At 36.8% G+C, this 12,099-nt stretch overlaps 1 protein-coding gene across 1 annotated transcript in view; it reads left to right on the top strand.

Moving 5' to 3' along the window:
* Positions 1-3,032: 3,032 nt before the first annotated feature.
* LOC108976553 (homeobox protein slou) overlaps positions 3,033-12,099 on the top strand; it is a 22,570-nt gene continuing 13,503 nt past the window's right edge. Inside the window, exons 1-2 of the mRNA XM_018945748.1 lie at positions 3,033-4,588; positions 7,186-7,438. Of these exons, the coding sequence (XP_018801293.1) occupies positions 3,077-4,588; positions 7,186-7,438 (1,765 nt within the window). The 5' untranslated portion in view covers positions 3,033-3,076. The remainder of the gene's footprint in view (positions 4,589-7,185; positions 7,439-12,099) is intronic.

Here is a 12,099-nt window from a genome sequence, read left to right as displayed (position 1 = left end):
AAAAAAAAAAAAAAAAAAAAAAAAACACTTCATTGCAAAAACTACTTTGCGTAGAAGAAAATTAGGCGAATCAGTGAAATCCTGCATGAATGATGCCTTGTCAACCCCTTTAATTATTACAAATTCTTACGCAATGCGTACAAACCTGCATACATACATACATATGTACAAATGAATGTACTAAAGATGCCAGGGTATGAGCGTGTGGATACTGCAAATTTACATGGTAATGCATGGTGAATTTTAATTAATTAGCCGTCGCAAACGATACCCAATTAACATATGAGCATGCACCGGAATTAGTGTGAGTGTAAGGTTTACAGGCTTACGGGTGTATGTTGTATGTGGCATTTATGTAGCTATTTGGCAATTAAATTACGTTCAACGAGAATTGGCAACACTACAAAGAAAATCGCATTCAAGCATCAACAACTGGCAGACAAATCGCCATCTAACTTGCCAGCCACCCATTATAAGCGACGACAAAAAACCGTAAATAAGTATGTGCCGCTACAATAACATAAGCGGAGAGATACGTACAGACACCAACACACCACTGTTGATCAACGTTATGTGCGTGGCTAAAATAAGTAAACGGAGGCAGTCTAAATAAAAACAAGCAACAATAAAAAACTCAGCAAGTGCTTTAAAACAAAACCGAGAAATCCATTTGCCGTGCAACCATGCGTTTAAACAAACAAATTTTTCGCTAAATAATTTGACAATTACTCACATCCTTCAAAGCAGGAGACTATAGTCGGAGGCTGTAAGGTGGTCGAGAGTAGTGGGCGTGAAGTCAAAACTTCATACAAAAAATGTTCTCTAACGCTCTCATCCGCAGTACTCTCGCGAGACGTTGGAGTCGTTCGTCCAGAGGCGGACTGATGGCGAACATCACAAAGTGAACTTCCCTAAATACACCTACATACATCTACATACATATATATCGTCACGAGAAATGCCAAACAACGTATCATCAAAAAATTCGAAATTGAATGTCTTATTGATTACGATTCACTACTTCAAATTACATACATAATATTACAAATGTCTAACATTTTCAGGTTCTGCGCTCAAAAATAAACCAGTTTTAACCAATATTAATTTTTTTTTCACTCATGTTCCATTTTATTTCGTGTTTCAGTCATACTACTGTAAATTTTCTAAAATGTTGTTACGTTATTTTGCATTTCAGGTGACGATATGGACATAGAAGGTAGGTCCCAAAACGAATCAAAATTTCTATTTAAATCATACCACATCCAACGCTATTTCTATAAAATTCCATCCTATTGATAATTGATAAAAAAAAAGGTTTATGTTGATGATTTTATGAGTCGATTTTTGCCTGGTTTGAACGATTTAAATATTTTCCTGCGGATTTAAATTATCAGAGTCTACGTCATCCAAAAGTAATCATGCAAAATTCGTGGAAAAGGTCTGTGAAATTATTGGTATTGATGCAGATTTCACTACGAGAATGTTGGCTTAGTGATTAAGTATGAGTAAAGAGATTATGCAGAAGTTTTAATTTAGGTAAAACAAATGTCAGCTCGTTTTTTGTTCCACATTAGTTAAATGAAGATCATGATTATGTTCTATTTTCATAACTAATAACCCACAGGAAAGGAACATTTTATGTTGATATCCCAGGCATTTAATTATATTAAATTCTATATATGCGTTAGCTGATCATTCCAGACGTTCTATTGAGTTGAATTGAAACTATTTTGTAAAAATAATTACTTTCAAAGATAATGTTATTTACATTTTATTATATGTATGTATATTGAAAAAGTTTCGATAGATTTAGGGCACACCTTGTATGTACTACAATAAGTGAGTGTACGGGACAATGTCGTGCAAAGTGATGCATGCAAAAAAATGAAAAGTCGCCTCGGAACACACCATTACATTTGCTAACGAGGAGAAAACAAATTAAATCATTAGATTGTGATACTGATCCTTTAAACTTAAGTACCGAGTGTAGTTACGGTGTGTCAAAAGATGCCGCATATAGCAGCCTGCATAGGGGCAACTACAATAATATATGTATATAAACCACCATCCACTAATGAATACAAGGAAAAGCATTGAAAAACTAAATCTCTCTTTCCATCAGCGGAGAAAGGCGGGGCTTGTTTTCGCTCTTCAGAAATCACTCAAATTTGGGCTCATCAACGAAGAGCTGCAACAGATGTTTTTCAGAACCGGGTGTACCAGCTACGTATTCTCCACCACTACAGTAACCAGAAGCACCACCGGTACCGACAATGCGCACACAAACGACAATATTTTTAGTATGAGTGACTGGGTGAACTTGGCAGCAGTGCTCAGCATCCGCTCAGTAGCATTTTGTTTGTTACAAACAGATAGTCGGCCACTGTGCAACTCAATTAGATTAACGCCGCGTAACAAATCCGAGTGACATAAAATCCGACCCGTAAGACACAGCAACCCTCTGCTTAAGAGCATTCAGTTATGTATTGCCACCGATTTAGTACGTTGCGCCATCCCTTGCACCTGAGTGGGATGCCTGACTGCTGAAAGTACGCACTGCGGATGCGGATGTAATGTGAAATCAGTAACAGTCGATTGGCTGTCATCAGAGTTACAAGTACTTAAACGACGCGAAGCGGACGCAAATTAAATATCTCGATCGCTTGTCGCCCATGAGCAGTTAAACATTCCCGATGCTAGGTCGATTGTATTTACGCATTTCGTTGACCATTGTCTCCCTCCGCATCATGTAAATTGATAGTGTCGGCCGCGAGGAATATAAGTATTTGCACGGCGTCCGCGAGCGCCATTACTACAAGTGAAGGCATGGTGTAAGGAATCCGAATTCGAACTTTGAACTATCAAGTTAAGACTTCAACGACCTTGTGCGTCGGAACGTCGTGTGTGGCAAAAAAAAAAAAAAAAAAAAAAAAAAAAAAAAAAAAAAAAAAAAAAAAAAAAAAAAAAAAAAAAAAAAAAAAAAAAAAAAAAAAAAAAAATCGTGAAATCAAAAACTAGAGAAATTAACAAAATCCAATCAAATAATTTAATAGTGTCTCAAAATTTATTCGGCAAAATGGTGATGCTTCAGTCACCTGCAAAAAGTGCCGAAGCTTCACCAGCGAATACTGTCGGTGACCAGCTGAGTCCGAATTCTAATCCAGAGTCGCCCAAATCAAACACATCACCGGAGATATCATGCAGCAATGCCGCCGTCACCGCCACGCCAACGGCTACAATCGCGTGCTCTTCGTCGACATCGAAGATACCGAAATTCATTATTAACCAACAATCCCCATCAGTTACTGATGGGTGTGCCGGTAGCAATACCAGTACCATGACTTCTACAGGTAAAATATCCAATGCAAATGGCGATAGCCTACGCTATTCACTGGAGCGCCTCAAACAAATGACTGAACTAAATGTAGTAAATCGTCTGAGTCCTACTGCGAAAGCCGGTGATTTTCCGGAACACGGTGATATGGAAAAATATAAAAATAATAATAACAATAACAGTAATAGTGTTAGCAACTACAATACTAATGGCAATTGCCCAAATGGTAGTAAACATGAGTCCAATATTCGTCGGTCAGTGTCACCACCGCCATCTACGTACCATAGTCCACCGTTACGTAAGGTGATCGATAGTAACGATGCTTCTGGCCAACTGACGCGCCCCGAGCCATTGTCCTATCCACATGCGGCATTGTTGCAACAGCATCCACATTTGTTGCAAAATTCACAATTTATTGCCGCCGCCGCTGCGCAGCACCACCAAAATCACCATCAGCACCAGCATCAGCAACATCAGCATATCCTCCACCATTCAACAGCAAATCACACACATCCAAATTCTCATCTATTAGCGGATTTCCATCCACTACGTCCGCAAATATCAAACTTAGTCGGTTTGCCGACGACACTGCAAGCTGCTTCGAATTTGCAACGTCTTCCATCACCAGCCAGTTCACCGCTATCGTTACCCACATCACCACTTCAACCGCATTCCGAACAGCCGCAACTGCTCTCACCCGTGCAGCCGCAGCATCAACACCAGCAACAGCAACATTCCGTACAACAAACCTTTAGTTCAGCCAACGCTTCCACTGTCAGTGGAAGTGTGGCACTTTCGTCGCAACAACAACATCACCTATTGTCAACACCACCCTCATCAATGCTGTCCAGTGGCCCGCATACTCTTCCACATACTACCCAAATGGCCAGATGTAGTCCCTCATCAGTACTCCCAACGCCGCATGACATGGATCTGGAAAGAATTAAACTGGTTGCGGCACAAGCTGTAGCTGTCCGCTCCACGGTGAGTTTGAGCTCAGCTGCTTCCGCGTCGAGTACCTCCACTCCCGCCGCTGCGTCCGGTCTGTGTTTGCCACCTTCGAGTTCTCGCCCGGATCTTAGTGATTATGGCTTTCGAATACAGTTGGGGGGTCTGGCGGCGGCAGCAGCTGCAGCTGCGGCCACTTCACGCCAAATCGCAGCGGCGAATTACGCACGCAGTGATACCAGTGAGGAATTGAATGTAGATGGGAATGATGAGGATAGCAATGATGGATCACATGGCACACCTACGGTGAGTCTTCCGAAATGCATACCTGGAATGAATTTGCGTGTCAATGTTTGATAAAAATGTTATCTACTTTAGTGATGAGTCAATAGGTTAATCGTAGCTTCATAATAAATTATGTACATAATTCTCTTTTCATCCACATAATTACTTTGGAATTTTGTTGTTGTTGTTGTTGTTGAAGCAGAAATCCATTATAAACGGATGCTGTCGAGTTGACAGTCCTTTGCCACCGGGTACGTCTCCGATCCTCGGAAACGATATGGAGTTTCATATCATAAGATGTCTTAGATTTTAGATTTCCAATATAAAGAATTTTAAGAAAAGTAAACCAATATAGTTGCCACTGAGTTAAAGCACTTCAAGTGGTCCATGAAAGTACACTTCATTAGGAAGAGGACCAGACAAATACTCCGTGATATAAATATTTCGTCAACTTTATTTTCTTTGTTAAAGTTATTGAAAGTTGAAATTTAGAGCGGTATACAATTTACAATTATCGCCTCATAAATTACTTGAGATATTTCGATGAAATTTTGTGAAGTCAAAGAAAACTGTTTGTAATATATTATAAATATTTTTTACGACTAATTTGTTTAAATTTTAATATTTTACATAATTTTTTGGTAAACAATTGAAATTTTTAATGTGTTCTTCAAGCTAAAAAACTATGCGGAAAATATTCACCTTTAATAACCTGCAAAAAAAGTTTGGTTCATTCATCACACCATTTCAAAGATATTGAATATTTTGTCCCCTCTTCCGCTCTTAAAACGTTTGGTTCAGTCAAGTCATGAACCACTTTACGTGTATTGTCCCCACTTATGTTAAAATTTTAGGGAAACAAAGTGATTAGCCCATAGCAAATCAAATATTCTTTTAATCTTTTTACAATCTTTAACACGATACAATGAATGTAAAGGATAATATTTTCTTATACACTACAGCAAATCAAACATTCTTTTAACAATTTTTCAATATTTATGTTTGATAATATGTTCCTGTAATTTAAATACTAATCAGAACTATTTTTTTAGAAGTCGGTTTGTTGAGAGCCTCATACAATATCATAAAAGTATCACCAAATATTAAAGAATGGGCTAAGCCTTTGAGATTTTTATAGTTTTTGGAATTTATCGCATATTTGTATTAGTATAATATAAATAACTCCAATATATATTTTAAATTTTTCTTTAAGTTATTGTTGGTTAGAAAGGAGCACTTGAACAGCTGTGAAACTACATATAAATCAAAACACCCTTATGTAAAGACGCAGTTTTTCGAGCTTATTGTAAATTTTTTAAAACAGCTAATATTAATTTCAGCTAATTAGCGGGTTCGTAGAACAATATACGTAGCTCTACGCATGGACAAATCTTAGGTAGGACTTTTACATTTGTGTAAGGTGATTTTTAATAGTTCAAAGATTCTCTCAAGTTCCGGTCTATTTCAGAAGGAAATCCAAAGAAATTCGTTAAAGGATGCTCTTTCTCTCGAGCTCATCGAATTTACTGTATCCAGTGCATTTATCCAAGTGCCGCATCCATCCATCCGTATATAGTTTGATATCAGTAGTATCATGTGTACTAATTGTATTCAAAAAGTTGTAGTGATAGTTTGCAGACCCCTTACTACTTTGGAAATAATATAACCACAAGAGTTTTCTCTAATTTACATAATTTATAGTAATAAATTGGAACGCGTTTTCTCCAATATTGCCACCAAATTAAATACAGAGAGAATCCTGTCTTGAAAGTAGTATGTTGTGTGTTACAAATGCGTTGAATAATTTGAACTTCCAGGTGACTTTATACCGCATATATCGCCCATATTTCAGTTATCTCAAAGAAAATAAAAGAGCGTATTTTTTTAAATAACGGTGCATACTTGTGCTTAGAATAAATAAAATCAGTTGAAAACTTACCTTAGGTCTCATACAACTAAAAAGCTTATGTACCTGAGGGTACTACTCCGGCTTTAAACCCGGCAGGTTACAGGACTGTTAATGTTGAGAACGTAAAAAGTTGAGGAAGCTGCTAGTTTCTTGTAGTGAAATTTCTAGTAGCAGAAAATAGTGACTGCCACTTGAGGAAACGGCAGCACACGTCTATACCATACAAGCGATACTTTAAGCATTTCCTTTGATTTTGTTAATTTTTGAACTGTGTAAATAATGATTAATTCAAGTGTTGATATTAAGTGATTGTGAAAATAACATTTTGATATATCCATACGAGTTTCTTCTGGTTTTTCGTTGTTTAATTTTTTATCAATCTTCTTCTTCCTGAAAGCTAGAAGCTACTAGCAGTTAAGATGCAAAGCTTATCTAATATTCAGAAATCTACACTATAGAATATATTATCTTAGTAAAAATAATTATAGAGATAGTATATTTATGTATTGGAATAAGCGCTTTGTTTTCAAAATTATTTAAAATATCGAAAAGCTTTGATAATTTTCAAATGATCACTGTATGCTGAGTTTCATCGAAGTTCGTTTAGTTTTATATATATATATATGATATGTGATGATATATATATGTGATTCTATACCTTCTCAATTACTTATCCATTAACACAGTTTTCTCTTTATTACGTTTATAGGCCTGTCCGGTTGATCTTACTAGATCAGTACAAACATCCACTTCAACAGCGTCTTCGGTGACAAATGCTTCTATGGAGAAAGAGGCCACCAAACGCTTAGCGTTCTCGGTGGAAAATATTTTGGATCCGAATAAGTTTACCGGCAGAACTGGATCGCTGGGCCATTATGCCGGCCGTGGTTGGGGTTCGAGCAGCAGTAATGCAGATCGTGATGATGAAATGCACGACGATGAACACAGTGAAGACATGTCAGGTGAGTTGTAACAATATTTTTATTAAATATAATGGTCAACTTCTCTCAAGAAAAAATCAGTGTAATCGCATTTGTTAATCAAAATTAAAGTTCTGCTTCAATTTCAAAGTGTCGTTCAGAATAATAAAATTGTGATTAACTCAAATTTATATTTTCCCAAAAAAATACAGAAGTAGTTAATATAACCGCAAAATACTACATTCCCTGTTCAGAAAAACCTACGGCTTTCCTTGTGGTTTTTACAAAGCGATTAATAATTAGTTCTCTCAAAAGTTGAGCATTTTAAGAATTTTTTGATGGGTGTAGTTCCTAATGCAGCATATTATAGAGATTTCGTTAACTTAATGATATAGAAATATAAAAATGATAACTTTAATTAATTATATTAAATAATTCGGAATGGATTTATAATCACAATCCATAGATTTTTATACGATAATATATATTGGCTTAGCCCATGATACTTATTATACTGACTGCCAGCACTGATGAAATAAAATTAAAATATTACGTTTACTCAACAGTAAAAAAGAACAGTGTTACGAAAATAAGCTTTTGTTTTTTTTATTTACTGAATTGAGTTCGAAATATTCTACTTGAAAATGTACCAACCAACCAACACTTCAATTCTGCTTCACTCAAATCGCATTTTTGTATAAATCAATGTGCGATATTTCTAGATTTCCACTTCAATCTTCAATGGTAGTCTATTTCTCGCAATGCAATAAAAAGAACTTTCCCACCTGCATACACACATATGGTTACGGGAAAGGCGCCCACTTTAACTGCGTGTTGGGTGCAGGCGATACTGACTGGTTTTTAGTTTAGCAAACATGATGTTTATATTTGTATGAGTTTTGTGGCTTTTTGGAAGTATCTAGCTATGCTTGTGTATAAATCGGTCTTTCATGGGTATGCTTTCATTCGTTCATGCGTTTAGCTCCCAACAACACAAATGTTTATATGTATACGTATGTCTGGTATACATGTATTCATACATTTTTGAATTCGACATATTCTATTCGCATTTCGTTTCATTTCTGGTTATGAGCAGCACAATGTTCTTTTCTATAGAAAATACGAATGTTTTGAAAATCGGTTTATTTTCACCTTTTTTATCAAATCTAAAAGCTCTCTAAAATGTCGATTTGTGAAAAATCCAAAAATGTTAATACACACATGGAATACTTACATGCCTGCCTACTTATACATATATATCAATGAATGAAGTTCGAAATTCACCCATCACCGTACTCATATATACATATTTATTTATATGTATGTTATGCTTCAGTGAATTTTGGTTTGATTGATATTTTAATTGGAAATTCGTTTTATGTTTTGGCGATTTTCGATTACACTCCTTAGTGAATTCTAAATCAATATTAAGAGAATGCTTTACGAAATAAGTTGGCTCCTGAAAAAATACTCGAACTTATTGATGCGATTCTGCTTTAGATTTGATTCAGATTTTATTAAACTCTAAATGTAACTCGGTTTTCATAACAGGGAAGAGTATGTTAGAAGAGAAAGAGAACTATGAAATTGAAATTTTATTTCTAACGCTAAGCCATGCATGAAACCATTCCAAATTCCAGCTTTTATGGCATTGATATCGGTGAGCCAATGTTATTCCAACACCTTTGTAGAAAATATGCGTAAAAATAACTTAATTTAGTACGTCAGAGGTTGTGTTCTTAATAAAACCTAAGCGTTGAGTGAAGTACTGGCATTGCAAATAAGATTGCTTCAGATATTTATCATGATTACTTGATGGACTATGCAACATGTAAAGTAGAAAGTTGGTGTATATTTCTTTCAATAAAATTTTAGTTGGTCTTGAATTGAAACTATTTCCATCCTTAACAAAGTTACGTATACGCCTATGTATACGAGCATATACAGCGCACACACGCTCTTGTAGCACGCAAATTAACTAACTACACATATTAAAAACACAATGGCGTCCATCATCATCAACACGTTATCGTCGTGTTTGTGTTAATAAAACACAATTAACTCTATCAATGGCTGAATGGCTGTAGCCTACCCCTGCAATTTGTCTGCAGACACCCGTCAGCTAGGCGGCTCGCCGGTACTCCCACCACCAGACAGACACTCAAATTGACTCAACTCGATAGTCGTTAAGGTACCACTTGAAATAACTGCTACCAAAACAGGCAGCGTAAATACATGGAAATTATGTTTGCGGACAGGCGGCTGTGTGGGTGGCTCGGCCAGCTGGCCTGTGGTAGTTGTAGAGGAAGGAGCGCGCGGTTGGTTGGCACTGCTGTAGGCATTAACAGCTATTACAGCTACGCTCGGTTAGCTTACCGTGGGGAAATTTGATCTTTTAAAGATATATGAAATCAGACGATTCTATTTCACTTACAATCCTAAAATAACTAAATATAAATATGTTAAGAATCTCCCAAAAATATTTTCGTGAGAATTTATACCATGATTTTAGCAGTAGTATAGTTAATCTTTGGTTCCTTTTCCATCGAGTTACAAAGAGCTTTCCAAATTAAACACGACTTAAAAAAATAGAACAAATGGATTTTTCGGCAAAATCAATTTATTTTAAATAGTCTCCTTCTGCTTCAATACAGCTTTTTGCACGGTCGTCAGTCAATTTGTGCGGAATAAACCATGCACACACCTTTCGTAAGCCCAAAAGTTCGATCAAACAGCGATAAATCGATGTTTTGGAGATGTTCAACTTCATTTCCATGAATTTCAATGATGATTTCGGCTAATTTTTGATGAATTCACGCACAGCTTCGATGGAATTTCCGGTGATCACGGATTTTGATTGACCCTCATGTTGATCGTCATTTTTGTACTCACGATCACTTTGAAAACTTTAAAACCACTCGTGGACTCTGCTACGGGATAGGCAATCATCGCCATATACTTGTTTCATCAATTGAAACGTTTCGCTAAAAGTTTTACTAATTTTAAAACAAAATGAAATGTTGGCTGTTTGTTCGAAGCTCATTTTCGATAAAACAAACATACGGTCACTGAAAACGCAATAACTTCACTTCCAATCTATGAAATGTCATGAAACGCTCACTGGACAATCGTAAAAGATGAAATATCACAATTATTATATTATTTTATTGCAAGGATATGCGAAGTCAACGAAAATCATTTTGACTAACTTGGTATTCATTTTGAATCAGTGTTCGCACCGTTCGTACCTAACATTATTATTGCCATTGTCAATGTCGATAATGTGTACTCTGGTAATGATAATTACAGCGAAACGCTGCCATAGCAAGCGAAGGACCCTGTGGGCAGTGCGCAAATTGCAAGCTACTGTCTCTACAATATAGCCCTCACTCCTGCCTTAGCTAGAAACAATGTCGGACAGAGAAACAACAATACAGTTAACTACATATACGCCACTGGCGCACATTCAGTCCTGCCTGGCACAGAACCTCAGCCACTTACTCACATGCATGCGCATACATATGCATTCTGCCTCTGTGGGGCTTGTGCCCCCCTCTTGCTTTGCCGGGTGTTGTGGCTGCTAATGCTGTATTCTCGTTATTGTACTGTTAGTGCAGCGGCTGGACTCATTAATTAGCAAGGTACTTAATTACCGCACATTTATTTAGCGACTCAATGAGAGTTTGGTATTCGCTTTACCGAGTGTCACTGCGGTTGTTGTTTTAATGAGGCTGTGAGGCGATTGTTGCTGCAGCCTTTATTGCCGCTGTCGCTGCTGTCTACTCCTGTCTATGATATTCGTTGGCATTGTTCGTTGATCCTTCGGCTTGCTTGTGTGTTTAACTGGTGCAATTTGCAGAAGTGGTGCCAGTAGCCGCTCCACTGCCGGCTAAAAGTCCTTGCTGCTTTTGTATTCAAGCGAATGCGAATGCTGTGAGTGTGTTTGTATATGACGATTGTGTCCTCGTAAGTGTAGGTAAGTATGTATGTTTGAATATCACAGAGTTCATGACATGCGCGTTGCTCGTGCTCGTTTATTATGCTACAGATTACGGTTATGCGATTCATGAAACATACATATGTACATACACATGCTGATATTTACATATGTGTAAGTGTCTGCTGTTTTCGTGATGCCATGGCATATATTTTTACATAATGGAATTGATTCGATCTACTTGTCACTTGACAACGGGGACTTGTTAATGCACAGCGATTCTCCACCAAAATGTTTTAAAAAATCCATGAGAAATCGGTGTATCGAATCTTCACTTCTGCTTAAACTTTTTAGTTTTTTTAATTTTTTTTCGTTTTATTGTGTTTGTTTTGGCTTTTCTTTCGTATGGCATTCATCCCCAAAGTTTGGAAACCATTTAATTGTGGGTGGTTGCTTGGCTGGTTTTCTAGCCTACCAGAGCCACTCACACACTCACATATGTACTACTGGAGTCATCCCTTCGCCATTATGATATGTGTTGGTGGTTGATGAAAATGTAAAATGGCTGCGAAATTTTGTCTGCTTCGCACTTCATTTACCATACTATACATAACATAACAGTTACTCGGTACTACTAACCGTTGCTAGTAATGAAGATTCCTTAGATCCCTTTTATCCATCGTTGGTTAAAGAAATAATATGTGGAGAGAAAGCATAAAATAAAATAACTGATATACGATATACACATTACATTATATTTTTATAC

This window comes from Bactrocera latifrons, unplaced genomic scaffold, assembly GCF_001853355.1.
Source record: "Bactrocera latifrons isolate USDA-ARS-PBARC rearing strain unplaced genomic scaffold, ASM185335v1 scaffold_78, whole genome shotgun sequence".
NCBI lineage: Eukaryota > Metazoa > Arthropoda > Insecta > Diptera > Tephritidae > Bactrocera > Bactrocera latifrons.
The sequence above is the reverse complement of the archived record's forward strand: the minus strand, read 5'-3'. Positions and strand labels throughout refer to the sequence as shown.